This window comes from Chinchilla lanigera, unplaced genomic scaffold (assembly GCF_000276665.1).
Source record: "Chinchilla lanigera isolate Chin_1 unplaced genomic scaffold, ChiLan1.0 scaffold00034, whole genome shotgun sequence".
NCBI classification, from domain to species: domain Eukaryota; kingdom Metazoa; phylum Chordata; class Mammalia; order Rodentia; family Chinchillidae; genus Chinchilla; species Chinchilla lanigera.
Window position 1 is genome coordinate 12,256,492 of NW_004955435.1, and position 17,974 is coordinate 12,274,465.

Below are 17,974 nucleotides of genomic sequence, written 5' to 3' on the forward strand. Positions count from 1 at the left end.
GGCTCCAAGGCAGGGTGGCACGGCACAGGACCTACAGTTCAAGGCAGCAGAAGACAGCAAAAGCAGCAAGAGCAAAGGAGGAGGAGCAAGCCTCTTTCCCTCCCTTATATTGTAAGCAGGCCATCCCCACAGGAGGGGTGAGTAGCTCTCACACCATCTTAGTTCCCTCCTCTTGCAAGGATGAGGATGTTTACAAAGTAAGGACCCCCGCCCTCTGCTAAATTAAACTTTTAAACTTCTCAAGTTGACACAATGTGTCAACCATTACAATCCACCCCTTGTCACTTTGGCAAGCAGAGGCATTTCTTTAAACCAGTTTACAGGTACAAAGACATACTTATTCTTACCATTTCACAATTTGAACATTATAACACAGGTTTAACAATCCTGAAGAAGCAGTATTAAGTCTATCAACAATATATTACATTAGAACCATCACATTCTGCCCCTGGCCCCCCAAAGACTCAGGTACGTCTGTTTAGGCAAAAGCCATTTAGTCCATTTCTAAGAGTTGCTAAAGTCATAACAGTTTCAGCATTGCTGAAAAGTCCAAGTCCCAAGTCTCCTCCAAGATATAAAGCAAACTCTTAACTGCAAGCCCTTGTACAAATGAAAACAAAGTTAAACACTTCCAGTATTCAGTGGTGCAAGATAAACATTTTAATTCCAAAAGTTACAAATGAGTATACAAAGGATTGGGACCAAAGCAAGTCCAAAACCCAGCAGGGCAAACATTAAGTCCTGTAGTTCTGCATCAAGCATCTGAAGCAATCTGTGGCAAGTTGTGAGCTCCCAAGGGCTTACATGACCACCGCTATGGCACTCCTGGTGGTTACAGCTGCCACAGCTTCTCTCTTAGGCCTGTTCTGCTTCCCCCTTGCAGCTTTCCTTAGATAATCTATGTTCCTGGCTTCTCCAAACTTCTGGGGTCTCCACTGCACCTTTGGCTTCACACTCACAGATTCACATATTACCCTCTCAGGGGCACACGGCCTGGCCTCCAAGACCTTCTGAAATCGGGGTGAAAGTATTCTAGACCCCATAAGACTTGCATTCTGCATGTACCTAAAACCAGCACCATATGGATACTGTCAAGGTCTGCTGCCATTTGGAGCAGTAGCTAGGCTTTCCTCTGTTGGCTGTAGGGCACTCTGAATCCAATTCTGAGGAACAAATTCTCTATGCTGCTGCCATGCTGGAACATGGTGCTCTGTGGCTTTCTCCTCAAAGCAAAGTCTTTCACTTTTGAGGCTGCAAAGGATAGAGACTTGCTGCTTCTTGTGGGCTCTCAGACCATCTTCTCTATTCCCCTGTTCCTTTCAGCAATGGAGATCTCCTCAGCTCTATCTTTGTATTCCACAGCTTTACTGGAGTTTCCTTTTTGGCTAAACTCACAGTGTCTTAAATCATTCTGCTGGGCTCTTGATTCTCAATATAGATCTGGCTAAAAGCCCCCAACAATAGCCATGCCACAGCCTCAACATTTGGCTGCCTTGAAATCTCTTATACCAGATTAATTGGTCTACCACCCTTAAGCTCAGTCTCAGGCAAAGTCTCTGGACACAAGCAAAATATAGACAAACTTTCTGCCAAGTCATAACATACATCATCTGGAGTCCAGCAGCCAGTGCAGTCCTTCCCAGCATAAACCTCCTGAGCCTGGTCTTTACCAGCAGGATTTCTGTCAGCTTCCTGGTGTTCTGCGCTCTGACCAGAATCTCCCATACAGAACAGCCTATGGAGTTCCAGTGCAACTCTTTCAGACAACATCTCTGAACCTTTACAAACTCTTCCCATAAGCCATTCCCAAAGGTTCTTGAACCACATGGTCAGGTATAGTCACAGGAACAATCCCACTTCTCTGGTACCAAATTCTGTCTTGGTTACTTTTCTCTCATTGCTGAGACAAAATACCTGACACCCAAAATTAAGGAAGGGAAGGTTTATATTTAGCTCAGTTTATGGAGGTTTCAGTCCATAATCAGCTGGCTCCAAGGCAGAGTGGCAGGGCACAGGGACAACAGTTCAGGCAGCAGAAGACAGCAAAAGCAGCAAGAGCAAAAGCAGGGGAGCAAGCCTTTCCCTCCCTTTTATTGTAAGCAGGCAACTCCCATGAAGGGGCACTCACACCATCTCTGTGCCCTCCTCTTGCATAGGATGAAGATGTTTACAAAGTGAGGACCCTGGCCCCCTACTGAGTTAAAGGTCTAAACTTCTCAGGTTGGCACAATGTATCAACCATTTCAATCAGTTACTTTATTGTGACTGATGCTGGAAACTGCCTGGTATTTTCTTTAAAAAAGTTGCCAAAAGTTTATGAAGGTAACCGGATTTGATAATACTTATAATTCTGGAATTGAGAAGTTATAACAGAATGGTAGAATAACAGAATCACAAGTTTGCTTAAAATATTTTTTATTTTTCCTAGCTATCACTTAGTGCTCTTACCCAGCTGATGAAAAAGTTGCCCCATTTCCGCAAACAGATTACTAAGGTAAGCACTGTTGTGTATAAAGTGACTTTCTTTTAGTTTATTGGTCTATCCAATCCTATAGTTAGGCTCAGCAATGAATTTCATGCAGTACTTGTTAGTTGTCCTCTTAAACTTTATATCTGAGAAGTATCCCAAATATCTAAGCTTCCAGTAACCTTTATATATATCATCTAGTTTTATTCAAATCTTGATTTAGTCAAAGTCTTAAACTTTTTGATCATTGTTTTGAACAACTAAACAATAATTTTAAGTTTTACCAACCTCATAGGAATATTCAACACTAGATTGACCAGTGGTTGTTATTCTACATGCTTTTTTAAATTGTTATATAGTAACAGATTTAACAGCATTTAAGCAGTGTGGTGAGGTAAATTTTTTTCACTATTGTAGCCTTTTTTCAAATCACTGTCAGGATAAACTATACATTTTTATCATATTGCATCCTAATCAAGAACACATGATGCAAATAAAATATTTCAAGACTTCACTTTTTTTTCTCACCTTATTTTTCATTACTTTCAACACAGATCCTGCACTTTGTTTTTGTGTTGCTGTCTGTTTTGATCACCACCTATCAATCACATTCTCACTTTTCTTGAGCTGGTTCCCTTGCTGACATAAGAGCATACTTTCCTTTTGGCCTCTCTCAACGTGTAATATTACCAGTTGCATAAAAAATAATTGAAATTCTTTAAATGATCAGTTTCTTTTGTTTTTCAGCAAGTTGTTCATCTTAACTTAGCAGAAGATTGCATGAACAAGTTCAAACTTAATATAGAGAAGCTCTGCAAAACTGAACAAGTATGTAAAATGTCAGAAACATCTGCACTGATAATAAGTTTACAAAATGAACTTTGTAAGTTAAAATGTACAGTTTTGCTCACTGCAACCATTGATTATAACAAGTTATAGACTTATAAAAGGGGACCTGCCGGGGCAGTATTAAATGCACAGTTGTCCACTGTCTTAGTCACCTTGCTGCTATTGTAACAAATGGCTGAGATGATAAACTTATCAGAGGTCATCGTTTTGGTTTGTGTTTGTTTTTGTTATTAGTGCTGGGGATCAGGTACCTTGTAGATGCTAAGTATGCACAAGGCTTATGATTTTGGAGTCGGCCTTGTTGCTTTTAGGCTTGTGGTGGGATAGCACTTCATGGTAGGAGTGTGTGACAGAACAAAAGCACATCCCTTGACTGGACAGCAAAAGAGAGAAGAGGGAAGGGAGCAGGGAGTCTATATCACCATCAGGGCACAGCCCCCGTGACCTGAAGGCCTCCCACAAGCCCCACTTAAAGTTTGCACCATCTCCCAAAGCCCCACACTGGGAGCCTTTAACACATGGACCTTTTGGGAGCAGGCCGGATCCAAACCACAGCACCCACTAGCCTTAGCAAACAGCTGTGTAGTATCTTAAGTAGCAGTCCTTCCTCATCCGATTAGCATTTTTGGCTGAGTGATGTGTTTTCAGTTTCTGCAGCCTTATTTTGGGCTGACATTGTTGGCGGGACTTAATTCAGGAAGCGCAGCATTGAATGTAGCACTTGCAGAACACGGTGTAGGCACATTTTAATTGTTTTAAGCTCTTTCTGTAATGACTCAGCTGATGAGAGTATCTTGCTCTAACAGAAAGTGTTAGGTACAGGTGACATGTACTTAGTGTTCAGTAAAGCCAAGCATGGTGGCACATTCCCTAGCTGCTGGAGATACTGAGGCGAGAGGATCATACCTGCCAAGCCAGCCTGTGCAATGTAGCAAGACCCTATCTCAAAAAGGAAGAAAATGTATTCTGGTAGCCACATTGCAAAGTTAAAAGGAAAAAAGTACAATGTTAATAATATGTTTGACTGAGCCTGATACATCAAAAATACTATTTCAGCATGTAGTCAATATAAACATTACTAGAGAGATATTTTATATTCTTTTGTTCATATCAAGTATCCAGTATCTAGTATTACCCATCCATGGCACATTTTAATTCAGATTCACCACAGTTAAGGTATGCAGTAGCCATACTTGGCTGGTGGCCACCGTATTGGGTAGCATATGTTTAGAATTAATGATTTTCTTCTCTGATTTTTTGACCTTTTACATTTTATACAATGGTTTACAAGTGGTATCTACATCTTCCTATGAAATGTTATCAGTGTTCCATTAAAATTTGATGGCTTAATAATAGATATTTTTAAGATCCAGGCATGGCACATGCATGTAATCCCAGCACTTTGGGAGCCTGAGGCAGGAGGATCGTAAGTTCAAGCACAGATAACTTAGTGACTTAGCAAGATCCTATTTCAAAATAAAAAAGTGCCGGCTCATTGTGAAAATCCTAGGCTTGGTACCCAGTGCCCCTTCCCAAAAAAGGGGGATATTTTTAACTAAAAACTTGATTTGGATTTTAGACCACTGACTGTCTTATTTTCATTAAGGACCTGGCACTAGGAACTGATGCAGAAGGACAGAAGGTGAAAGACGCTATGCGAGTCCTCCTTCCAGTTCTACTCAACAAAAGTCTTGAGAATTGTGATAAAATAAGAGCAATTCTGCTGTATATCTTCAGTATTAATGGTAATGAGGATTTTCATGAGTCATTAAAATACCCAGTTCTGAAATCACTTTTTAGTTATTGATTTAAAACTGATGTGAAGAGAACCTTTGGAAGCTTAAATATAGTGGCTGAAGTTAAAATTAGTTAAGGTATATATGAAGAAAAGTACGAAATTGAGAGAAGATTGAAGGTGGATATGATTAAACTGTCTGCTCTTTTAGAAACCATGAGTACTACAAAAAATAGAATTCATTGCAGTAGCAGTTATGTGATTGTGTGCTCATATTTTTACCTATCTAAGGGACCACAGAAGAAAATTTGGACAGGTTGATCCAGAATGTAAAGATAGAAAATGAGAGTGACATGATTCGAAACTGGAGTTACCTTGGTGTTCCCATTGTTCCCCAGGTAAGAATTCTACGTTGTACATGTGTGTGCTTTACATTAATTATGTTTTTTTAATGTAGAAATCCATGTGGATAGTCTTAATATCACCTCATACATTTTTATTGTTAAGCAATTAGAAATTTTGTGATCGTTCCAATCTGTAATTTAAGTGTACTTTTCTTAGCGAACTTACTTTTATGCCTCCTAGTGTAATTGGCTACTTACACTTTTCTTCTATGATTCCTTTGTAGCAAATACCATGTTTTAGTACACATTTAACCATTAGCACAGCAAAGAAAATAATCATAGTCTCTTGCTTAAAAATATTTAGGCTCAAGCCAGGCACAGTGGCACACGCCTGTAATCCTGGCTTTCTTGGAGGCTGAAGCAATTGGGTCTCAAGTTCAAGTCCACCCTGGGCAACTTAGTGACTTAGGGAAATTCTGTCTCAAAGTAAAAAGGGCGCTGGGGATGTAGCTCCATGTAATCCACAGTACTGCCATTAAAAAGGAAAAGGCCTAGCGTCATATTTGGAAGAATTCTGTTTAGAATCCCACTCCTTCTCATTGTTTTGTGAAACTTTTTGAATAACGAGAAGTTCAGTGAAGTTTATGACCACATCTACTGTGGTTTTTTTTTGTAAGTAGGTATTTTCACTCTTAGTGTTAGCTGGTAAATTCAATGTCTTTGGTAGGAAACATAATAAAAGATTATATTACTGAGTAAAATTACAGTTTTTAACTTTCTGCTCTATTAGTCTCAGCAAGGCAAACCATCAAGAAAGGATCGGTCAGCAGAAGAGACTTTTCAGCTTTCTCGATGGACACCGTTTATCAAAGACATCATGGAGGTAAAAAGCGTCACCTGCGAGTGCGGCGCCGCTCGTGTGCTGACCTGTCAGTGCCAGTCGCGCCATCAGGCTGCATCAGCGGCCTCACCTTCTTTGATCATGCACACCTGGGGATTAAAAGTGCGGGTGTGAACCTGATGTCTGTATTATATCCATGTGTACATACATAAGTGTACCATCATAAAACGCAACACTGAAAAAAGGAAGAATTTTTAAAATGAAAGAAAACTTCCTACATCTCATTGCGTTGTCTCGAGTATGCTAGGCCAGGTGTGTTTTAGAGCCGCTGCTTCGAAGGGCAAGGCCTTGGTGCCGTGTCAGAGCTGTGGTGATAATTAGAAACACAGGCGCACAGGAGCTAAAGGGTCCTCATACCAAAGCAGGGACCCTCTAAAGGAAGGAAGGTCTGCAGCAAAAATTGGTTTAATAAGTAGGTAGGTGATTGCATTACTTTGTGAGGCAATATTTGTAGGTTTCAAAGAAAGGGCTAATTTTATTAAATACTTCTGTATCTTTAATGTTCATTAGTAGCAAGTTCAAGTTTTGACCCTTACACATAACGAAGTCCTGAATTTACAACGTTTTCTTGATGCCGTTAACTCTTTTCTTCCCTAGGATGCCATTGATAATAGGTTAGATTCGAAAGAATGGCCGTATTGTTCCCAGTGCCCAGCAGTGTGGAATGGCTCTGGAGCTGTAAGGTAACACTTAGAAATAAAACGCAGGGAAATTTTCATTAGGATACTGCAGACTAAGAATTGAAAGTGCTACACAGTTTCTCACACTGGGCGACTCTCTTAGAAGTAATAGTCACCTAAGAGGTCATTTTTCTTTATAACTTATTGTAAATGAATTCGAGTAAGCAGCATGAAAATGTACTTTATGATAAAAAACATCCCATGAAACTAAAAAAAGTCCCCACTCTTCTTGATATAGCAGAGGGATTAATCCTTTCTATAACTGTTTGTGATGAAATGCTTGAAACAGTCAGAAAGATACAATATTGTTAGTGCATACCGTTAACTCAGAATCCAGGTTAACAAATAAATTATAAATACAATTCCAACTTCCTTGTATATCACTTTCTGATTTTATTATTCTCTCTTCCCTACCCTAAATTTAGTGTTTATCATCAACCGTTATGTCTTTCTGCTTTTTTCTACCTATAGCTCTGCCCTAGACAATGTTTTGAGTTGTGTTTTGTAGGATTTTCTCTTGGTCTTTGGCTTTTAGCAGTTTATCTATGTTCTGTCTAGGTGCTGTTCTCTTTATTTTTATTCTACCTGGAGTTCGTTGAATTTATTGCATTGGCAAGTTAATAATTTTCATCAAATTTGGGGGCATTAGTTTTTCAACTGTTCTTTCTGTACTTTTCTCTCTTCTGAAATTCCTGTCACATATGTTGAAAGATTTGGCGTTGTTCCATGGGTCACTGCAGGTTTTCCTGCATGTGTGTAGTTCTGTTTTCTTTCATCTTTTTTCTCTCTGTTCAGATTTGTACTATGTGTTTATCTTCAGATTCACTAATTCTTCTGACACGTCACGTCTGCTTTTGAGTGATGACTTTTTTCACTTCCGCTATAGTACTTTTCATGTTCAGAATTTCCATTTGCTTCTTTTTTAGGTTCTAGTTCTTCTTTTTCTTTCTTTTTTTAATTAGTGGTGCACAGTATCAGACCCAGGCCCTCACTCATACTAAGCAAGCATTTTAACCACGGAGCCGTGTCTTTCTCATTGCTAGCATATTTTTTCGTAATTTTTTATCTTATTTGTAATAACTGCTTTGAAATTGCCAAATTCAAAATCTGGATCTAGGATCTGAATTTTGAGCATTTATTCTTTAACTTCTCCGGTAAAAAAAAAATGGTAGTCGGGGCTGGGGATTTAGCTCACCGGCACAGTGCCTGCTTGCCAAGCGGAAGGTCGTGAGTTCGATTCCCAGTACCAGAAAAACAAAAACAAAAGCAAAAAAAAGGTAGTCAGTGTGCTTAAGAGTATATGCTCAATCCAAAATCTGGATCTACCCTGGGTCAGTTTATATTAACTGTTTTTATCCCAAAGTGTGAATCACGCTTTCTTCTGCTTTGTATATCTACTTTTGGTTGAAAATTACACCTTTTAGTTAATGTGTTAGAGCGACTCTGTGTTGCTTTTTGTTGTAGTAATATGCGCCAATTTAAACTATACACTCTTTCTCTGTATGTAACCATTAATGTCTTCGTTGAGTTTTTAAATTTTAATTTTTTAACTGGACTCTTAGTGGTTGCCGATGTGCCTAGGAGTTTAGAGGTCAGGAGTTGCATGGGCAGAGGTTATATATAGAAACTTGGAGTTTGTACAGTGTCTACAGATCACCTGAGCGGGTTAAGAAACGCATTCCAGCACAGCCAGCATTTGAATCTCCTGGGATTTTTTTTATTTTTCTCGTTTTTTCTCTAGATGTTCTGAGCTTTTCCCTGCATGTGTGTAGTTTAACGGTCTGCTAGCAATGACTAGCGAGTTTATCTTTGCCTTCTTTGGAATACTCTCTTCCAAGGTTTCCCTGTTAAATTTCTGACCTGTTTGCAGCCCAACTCAAATTGAAACCATAACATTAAGCTACTGAAGCTTCAGGTCTTGCTCTGAACCAGGGGCACCATTTTTAACTGGCAGTACATGCAAGACTTGATAATTCTGCCAGTAGAACTGCACCTTGCATCAGGTCTTCCAGGCTACTTTTCAGTGCCAGCTTTAAGTCATAAAGCTATAGTTTTCTCAACTGAGGTTGAGGGGAGTAAGTTGCAGCCTCAGGCTAGAAGGTCACATATTGACCACCACCTTTCTTATCTAATAAATTTAAACATATTCAAGAGTAAATGCTCAGTGTGTTGTCCGCCTATGGTCCATTTCTAGTTGATCTGAAATGTTTTGGTTTGGGGTTTTTAAAAATTACTTTGTGCCAGGCATGGTGGCACACACCTGTAATCCCAGCATTTGGGGGCTGAGGCAGGAGGATCATTTCGAGTTCAAGACCATCCTGGGCTACATAAGTGAGCTCAAGGCTAGCTTGAACTGCATAGAGAGACCCTGTCTCAAAAAGAAAAAAAAAAAAAAATTGTTTTGATTTTTCTCAAAATATCAAAATTCCACGTTCTTCCACCATGACCACAAGTCCTTTTTATGTCAGTATTATGGGTTGTGTCTAGATGCCCCCCCCAAAGCCTCAGGAGGTCATAGGTGGGGCTTTTCAGAGGTGGCTGGATCTAGGGTGTGTCATGCTGGGATTAAGGGTGTGTGATTACTAAATTAGTCTACTCATTGGCTTGGCATAGTTCTGGGTGTGGGTAATGGGAAGGCCCGCTCTGGGTGTGTGCTGCCTCCCCGAAGGCTTGTAGCCTGGGTAGAATATAAGGGGTAGAAAGAGGGTGCCACCATCGCTTGCTGCTTGCCACTTGCTACTTCACTGCTGGTGGCCTTTTCCCTACTCTGTTTTGCCATGGGCTGTTTCTCCTCTGTGATGCCCCTCTGCCGTGCCACCCCGCCTGGGAGCCAGCTGGCTGCGGACTGAAGCCTCCACAAACTGTGAGCCAAAATAAACCTCTTCTCCTTGAACTTCAGGTGTTGGGCATTTTGTCTCAGCACTGAGAAAAGCAACCAAGACCATTAGGTTTTTAAAACTTCACATAAATGGTGTCATAATATGTGTCCTTCCACACCGCCTTGTTTCCCTTATATTATGTGTGTGGAATTTATCCCAGATTCATACATGTGCAAATTTTCAATACTCTTTGGTAATGCATTTACTCGTATAGAGGGTCTAGAGTTTTTCTTGGACTGAGGACTTTTTCTTTAGTTTCTTCCCCCTCCTCTCCTGGTTTGGAAATAGTGTAGTCTGTGTGTTTTTTCCGTATAGCAACTTTAGAATTCTGTTACACATATTTGACTCAGAGTTTGAGACTGATGGCTATCTCTGCCGTCTTTCTGAGCAGTACAAGAACCTCAGGCCAATATGAAGCAAACCACATGACCCTTACATGTTATCAGATGCTTTATTTTTTTGACTTTGTCTTTTTTAATTCCACATTTAATGATCAGCATTATTTTGTATTTAGCTGTGTGTGTATTATTCAGGCACACTGCTCACCACTCCTTAGGTCGTTTCTTGCGGGCAGTTACCTTCCTTAGGTACTGCTTCTGTAGAGGTTACTTCAGGGTGGACTGGTGGGAGTCATTACGGTTTCGTTTCTCTGAAAAGATCTTCATTTGGTCCTTGTTCTCCCATGACAGCTTTAGCCAGCTGTGAATTTCTAGGTACACTGTTCTGTTTACCTGACACTTTCAGGTACTGTTCTGCTGTTTCAGCATTTGGGATGGGTGTGTGTTTGTGTGTGTGTGTGTGTGTTTTCTGTCAGCCGTGCCTTTATGGATAATTTGTTATTCATTGCTTTTCACCATTGATATTCTCTATATGCTCTATGTTACATCTATATAAGGATTTGTTTTTTTTTTTCCTTGTGGTTTATTCCTAAATTTGAGAATTCATCTTTCAGAAATTCCTCAAATATTGCCATTTGTGTGTCCTTGCTTTTCTTAAAGCAGTTTATTCTGTCTTCATATCTCATATTTATTTATTTCTCCTTTTTGTGATTTATTCTGGAAATTTTCCTTCAGATTTAGTTTTTAATTTGGTAGTTCTCTCTTCAACTATGTTTGCTCTTGAAATTCTTTTTCTCTTTTCAGTGATCATTCCATTTTGGAAGTTCTGTTTATTTTTCAAATATGCTTGAATTACATAACTGTTTTCAGCAGTATTTTCTCTGATTTCCTTCTTTTCTTTTTCTTATTCTGTTTTTCTCTTTTGAAAGTTTTAAAACCAAAGGTGCATTTTTTTATGTCCCTGTTTTATTTTGTATAGGAACAAAAGTGTATTCTGCTCATGTTTCATCTTTCAAAACCAATTACTCATTCTTTTTCCTGTTGTTTACTATCTCATCACTAAGTTGATGGATGGATAAAAATGATCACGCCAAAGTCCAGTCTGAGAACATTATTAAAAGTGTACCGTGGCATCTTTATTGTAGGGCCGTAGAGCTCATATGGAACAGTAGCTTCCAAAATGGCTAATAAAAAGATCTATTGGATTCTTTCTTTTGTATACTAGTACATTTATAATTTATAAATTAACATATAGGTACATAAATGTTTATTTTGAAATAATGTACTTTTCGAATAAAGACTTAAAGTTATTACTAGTGTAGAAAAAAGTACTTCTTGTGCTGTAAAGCTGTAGCACCTCGTAGAACTTTCTGCAGTGATGGACATACCCTGTCCGCACTGTCCAGCGTGATAGTAACTGGCCACAGTGGCTTTTGTGTTTGATATGTGGCTCGTATGAATGAAGAACCGAATTTTTTATTTTTTATTTAGTTTTTAATTAAATGTAAATGGCTTCATGTGGCTAGTAGCTACTGTTGGACAGTGCAGACCTAGACCGATCTGGGAAGGATGTGGTCCAAGTAATAGCTCTTACGTCAGTGCTACCAGGTATCTGACTGCATCCTTAGTGTGTTCTACACAGTTAGTCTTTGTAACAACCTTTGAGCTATAAGGAGAAGTTAAGTGACTTGGGGAAAGCCCTACTGAGTCGGAAAGAAGCAAATCAAGGCTTGAAACGCAGGTCCAGCTCTCACCCACCTGCTGTCATCACACTTCGCTGAATTCCCGCAGGAGGTGTCTAGTACCACATCCGCTCCCAGTCAGGACCTGCTCCTTTCCCCTTCATACCTTCAAAACTTTCCTGTTCCAGTGCCACTCGGCTAATTTGTTTTTAACTGCCGGATTTTTCAGGTATGTTATTCAGATGAAATAAGTGAAGATGTCGGCTGTACTTTATAGGTTAAAAAAGTGCAGAGCTAGTCTGTGAGTGATCTGTTAAAACTGAAACTTGAAATGGAGCACTCCTGCCTATTCTGGGTGCTTTAGTCGTATCATAGGTCATTTTCTTAATAGCACTATAATTGCTATAAAAGTTGAGTTGATTGAAGTAGGCCTTTGAAAAAGTCTTCAAGCAGGATGGCTTTGGTAATGTTTGGACTTCTTTGCTCTTTACTTTTTAGTGCTCGCCAAAAACCCAGAACTAATTATCTAGAGTTAGACCGAAAAAATGGATCAAAGCTGATTATTTTTGTAATTGGAGGAATTACATACTCTGAAATGCGTTGTGCTTATGAGATTTCTCAGGCATATAAATCCTGTGAAGTTATTATTGGTAAGACTTTTGTATTTCTCTTTTCTGGTTTTCTGTTTTGGTTTGGTTTGCTTTGCTTTTGATTTTTTTGTCGAAGACAAGGTCTCACTATGCCGTTCAGGCTGGCCTTGAGCTCACTTTGTAGCCCAGGCTTGTTTCAAACTCTCAATGATCCTCCTGCCTCAGCCTCCCAAGTGCTGGGTTTTCTGTTTTTTAAAACAAATTCTCAGTGCAAAATTATATATGTAAATTTTGTCTTTGTGTTATATATTTAGAACCAAATTTTGAATGCAAAAAAATACTTATCCATAAAATGTGTTATATCTGGTTTGCTGAAATTTTTTTCCTGGTTGATCTTTTTTTATAATTTTATTATGAAATATTCTGATTTGGGGGGAATTAGCATATTCCTTAAAATATTTTATCCTGTGATTTTGTTTGCTCTGATCATTAAATAATTTTTGACACATAAATACATTTCTAGTTCAGAAAGATTTTGATTTTGTGGTGGGCAGATCTGTATGGAATTGGGTATTAAGAATGTCAGGCAGGGGCTGGGGATTTAGCTCAGCGGCAAAAGCGCCTGCCTGGCAAGTGCAAGGTCATGAGTTCGGTTCCTGGTACCGGAGAAAACCCCCCCCCCAAAAAAAAAGAATGTCAGTCAATGCCTTTGATAGATAAGCTCTCCTGACCTGGGGAAGTACAGCTTGTATGTCAAGTCTTGATGTGCAGCATTGCTTAGCAGTTATCTGTTACTGAATGACACTGTAGCAATTCTGAGGAAAGAAAAAAATTCCCAATTTTGCTTTTAGTATACTAATTAATATATAGCACAAGATAGAAAAAAACACTAGGAATGGGCAGTATTTCTGAAGGATTACTGAGCATGCTCAATGATAAGGCAGTAAATATTATAGTACAGGCAGATTTTAGGAGGATGTCATTGGAGATCTTACTAAACTGCTGCAGGCTACTGCACTTCGCTGATTTGAAGGACATGAGAGTATATTAAGCCAGAGAAAATCAGTTTAGCTTCTGGGCTCTGAAAAGTTATTATTTCTTCTAACAGGTTCTACACATATTTTAACACCCAAAAAGCTGTTGGATGACATAAAGATGCTGAATAAACCCAAGGATAAAGTTTCCTTTAAGGATGAGTAGCTTTTTTTTAGAGGTTTTTATTAATATGTTCAACTAAAATAGAAACAAGAAAATTATGCTATTATGTAAATTAAACAATGTAAATATTTTGTGCAATAATGGCTTTTCAAATACATTTCTTAAGGGACTGTTTATGATTATGTATTATTGAATTTGCCATTTTTAATAACTTAAATACTGTTGCTGCTTTGTAGATGATAAGAAATGTTAAGATGATTTCTAAACACAATTTTTTGCCTTTGGAGCAGAATATATTAGCGTTATGAGTAATCTTTCACAGCCACCTATGTACATACTAATTACTTGATAGATACCTGTCTCATGCTGAAGTACAGTTTTTGAGAAAGAATGATTTTAAATGAAGAGTTTATAAAAAACTGTAAATGTGTATATATGATAGAATTTCCTATAAATACAATTTTTCTTTCAACTGAAATTCTTGATTTCTTTGAAGTATAATTCAATCAATAATAGAGTGATTTCACAGCATACACTAGTTTACTGGGTACTTCTAAAGAACAGTTTTATTAATTTTGGAATTATGTATGTTTAAATTACAAAACCAAAAATCTTGAACATTCTTAGAGAAAATAAAAATATAGTTACAAAATTTATCTGAGCTTTGTTTTTTTTCTGGGTGGGAGGGGGAAGTTGAGAAGTTTCAAAGTTCTAAATCAGAGTTACAAGAAACACAAGGCACCATAATTCCCACCAAGTAACTCCTAATGATTTTTTCGAACGCAGTGTAATTGAGTTGTGTAAAGTTAGATAATTTAAGGCTTTACCTGCAGATGAGTTTGTGTTGTACAAAAGTAACATCTTCCTTTCAAATCTCTGCTTTTATTTGACCTCATAGTGATCGGTCATTTGATGGACCATAATTTTATATGTCACTCATGTTCAGAGTTTTGTTCTGACAAATAATTCCATATTACTTGATACATACTTTTGCAGACTTACACAAGTATTTCTGTAATATAAATCCTAGCAGTAACATAGCCAGTCATAGGATTTGGGTTTAAAATATTGACAGATATCATTTAAAATATTTATTTATTAGTGCTGGGGATTAAACCCAAGGCTTTACCCATGCTAAAGAAGCACTTTACTACTGAACTACACCCCTATATATGCTCTGGGATTTTTTTGTTTGTTTGTTAGTTTGTTTTGAAACAGGGTTTTGCTGTGCAATTTAGTCTGGCCTTGAACTCATTTTGTAGCCCAGGCTGATCTTGTGCTCGCTGCAATCCTCCTGCCTCAGCCTCCTGAGTGCTGGGATTACAGGCATGCGCCACCACACCCGGCTTGCTTTTTAAATATAGATACATACATCACTTTTCCTTTTTGGCTTTAGAATTTCATACTATATTTAGATATACCTCTATACACTAAGATTATAAATTCGCCTATGGTTTATTACAAAACATTTTGATAGATTCATTTTTTACTAGTAACTTTTATCCATATAGAATTAATTTTAATGTAAGGGTATATGCTACACATTGTCTTTTAGCAGTTGGCATATATTTATCCCATGCCTCCCCTCCCCATACCCCAGGCGATTAAAAAGCAGAGAGTGAAGTTTTGCAGGCTCTAAGTAGGGTTCTGAGCATCTTAGATTCTGACAATAATACACACTTGGTCGAGATTAGGAGAATAAAAAGGAGGCAGAGGCCATCTTCTGTGACTGTACCTGTGCAGATAGGAGTTGTTCGTAGCAACTGGACCTCAAGTTGTAGTGGCCGGTCGGCTGCGTCCTGGGCCTGAGGCAGTGCTGTGGTGACGGCAGCCCCAGCTTCCCGCGCTCCGGGTGACAGGCGGTCACAGACCTCGGCTCTGAGTATTTGATGTTCTCTTTCCCCGTGGTTTTGTAAGGACCTCATCCTATTAAAGCCCTTTCTGGGGGGGCCGGGGATATAGCTCAGCAGCACAGCACCTGCCTGACAAGCGCAAGGTCGTGAGTTCGATTCCCGGTACAGGAAAAAAAAACAACCCAAAAATAAAAAAAATTTTAAAAATAAATAAATAAAATAAAGCCCTTCTGCTTGAAATGTCTGGAGGAGTTTATGTTCCACATAAAACCCTGCCTGATGTAGAATTTGTGATCAGACTTTACACTTTTCTGAACAGCCAGTTATTTTTTATATAATGAAGTTTATTGGTGCAATTTAGCTACGTACAATGAGAACGGTCAGTTACCAAACCACTTTTATTAGGTAACCTCTTTTTCCTCGGGTAATCTAAAATACCACCCATATCATAGACTGAATTTCCATTTGTATTTTATGGGTCTATTTCTGGATTTTATTGATCAATTCGTATTTTTTCTTACCTGTTTCAATTTGTGGTATGTTTTAAAATATAGTGGAAGTAATCTTTACCTCACCCAAATCTAAATTACTAATATTTTTCCAAAATTTCCTGGCTGTTAGATTTTTCTAGATGAATGTTAGTATCATTTTGTTGTGTTCCCATAAAAGGTTATCTTGACATCTTCATTAAATTTCTAGGTTAATTTAGGGAAAAAACCAGGGGGGAAGCTGGCAGGGGCAGGAATAGAGGAGGTGGTCTGCCCCTGGCAGTGGATTTTTTGGGGCAGCATTACAGCAAAGATTCGAGTACATTGAAATATAAATATTTTCCTGTATAGGTCGTTTTAATTTTCTATTTAAATAGGTCAGCACATTCAGATATGTTAGAGGGGGGCAAATTGAAGGACTGCCTTGAGCAGCACGAACTTAGCTACAGCACTGGAAAAAATGACATCTTTGTAGTATTAAACTTGATATTCAGGAATATGGAAGGTCTTTTTGTCTAAATCTTTACCTTCAGAATCTTTCTTTAGAATAGTACATCTCAGGGGCTGGGGATTTAGCTCAGCGGCACGGTGCCTGCCTGGCAAGCGCAAGGTCATGAGTTCCATTCCCGGTACCAGAAAAAAAAAAAAAAATAGAATAGTACATCTCCACTGAGAATGGATGTTTGATGTCTTCATTTTTATCTGAGATCCTTGACTGCCCAGGATTAGGACGTGTGTGGAATATTTAGACTAATCCAGTGACCTGTGACAAATGAACTAAGAGCCTGGTGACAGCAGACGCCAGTTCATCCAGTCGCTGAACCCTTCCGTGACCACTTGGCCCTGTCACACTGACATTTTCACTCCTTTCTCATGCATGTGTGCATGAACATACATACATATCTGTGAGAAACTTTGTTCACTAAGTGTCTTAGTGAATTTCAAGATAGAAAATTACCTCATAAAATGCTTAATATGTGCTGATTTCCCGCCCCCCAGAGACTGTGAATAAAGAGGTCTTGTTGCTACAGCTAACTGAAATCGCCTAGTCACTGTCTCGCAAGCATGGTTTTGCTTCCTGTTGAAATTTACCTGGTGAATAAGTGCAGTAAATTCGCACTGTTCAGCCAAACAGTGTTACCAAAGACTAAGAAAAATAGCTGTGTTAACCCTGTTCCCAGGCCTTTGTCTTCTGGCCCTGGCTCCCAGCAAGTTCACAGAGCGCAAAATGCTTGGATTTGAGCCCCTGAAGGCCTGGATTCTGGTGGCTTAATGATGTACGACGTGATGTCTCCATCTTTTATACCCTTTGTGAGTCCTCTCAGGATGCAGTGCAGACAGATTTCTTCCAGGATCAAAGAAGCAAAAAATATCTTCCTCCCGTGTACAGCAAGATCAAAGCAATTACCAAAATAATTGTCTTGGATATTCAGTGTACATAAGTATATTTAGTATGAGCTAGATCTATTACATAATTCATTAATAAGATTGCAATATAAAGAATGATAAAAAGATGAGTTTTCTGTTGTGTAGCCTAGTAGTTCTCTAAAGTGGACGGCTAGCACTTTCTCCTAAAAAGCAGGTAAGATGCCTTCCGCCAACAACCTCACATCCCGCGGCAGCTTCCGGCAGCTTCAGCAGAGGCCTCCGCGTTGCCGGTGTCTGTCATACCACCTCTCAGGCAAGGCCGAGCCCTTGACTCACGGCATTATGGGTACAGTTTTACTTAACAAGCTGGTTTTTCTGGTTGATTACTGGAACAAAATTAGAAGAAAGGTTTGCAGGAATTGACACAGCCCGTGAGGGAGGAGGTAGCAAACGCTACAGGACCAAGAAGTGTGAAATTGCCCTTTTAAAGCAGAGTCTGGCACTTTGCCAGAACTCCTTAAAGGCATGGTCCTATTTCATTTTTGGTTTTTGGTTTTTTTTTTTTTGGTTTTTCTCCGGTACCGGGAACCGAACTCACGACCTTGCGCTTGCCAGGCAGGCGCTTTGCCGCTGAGCTAAATC

The 17,974-nt window shown here is 39.0% G+C and overlaps 1 protein-coding gene across 2 annotated transcripts in view; it reads left to right on the top strand.

Moving 5' to 3' along the window:
• The window catches only part of Stxbp3 (syntaxin binding protein 3), a 55,105-nt gene extending 40,827 nt beyond the window's left edge, over positions 1-14,278 (top strand). For both annotated transcript variants that reach the window (XM_005388834.2, XM_013516538.1), the window contains 8 exons: positions 2,429-2,494; positions 3,215-3,295; positions 4,923-5,061; positions 5,343-5,449; positions 6,186-6,278; positions 6,894-6,979; positions 12,374-12,525; positions 13,574-14,278. In XM_005388834.2, coding sequence (XP_005388891.1) covers positions 2,429-2,494; positions 3,215-3,295; positions 4,923-5,061; positions 5,343-5,449; positions 6,186-6,278; positions 6,894-6,979; positions 12,374-12,525; positions 13,574-13,665 — 816 coding nt within the window. In that variant the 3' untranslated portion in view covers positions 13,666-14,278. The remainder of the gene's footprint in view (positions 1-2,428; positions 2,495-3,214; positions 3,296-4,922; positions 5,062-5,342; positions 5,450-6,185; positions 6,279-6,893; positions 6,980-12,373; positions 12,526-13,573) is intronic.
• Positions 14,279-17,974: the final 3,696 nt, after the last annotated feature.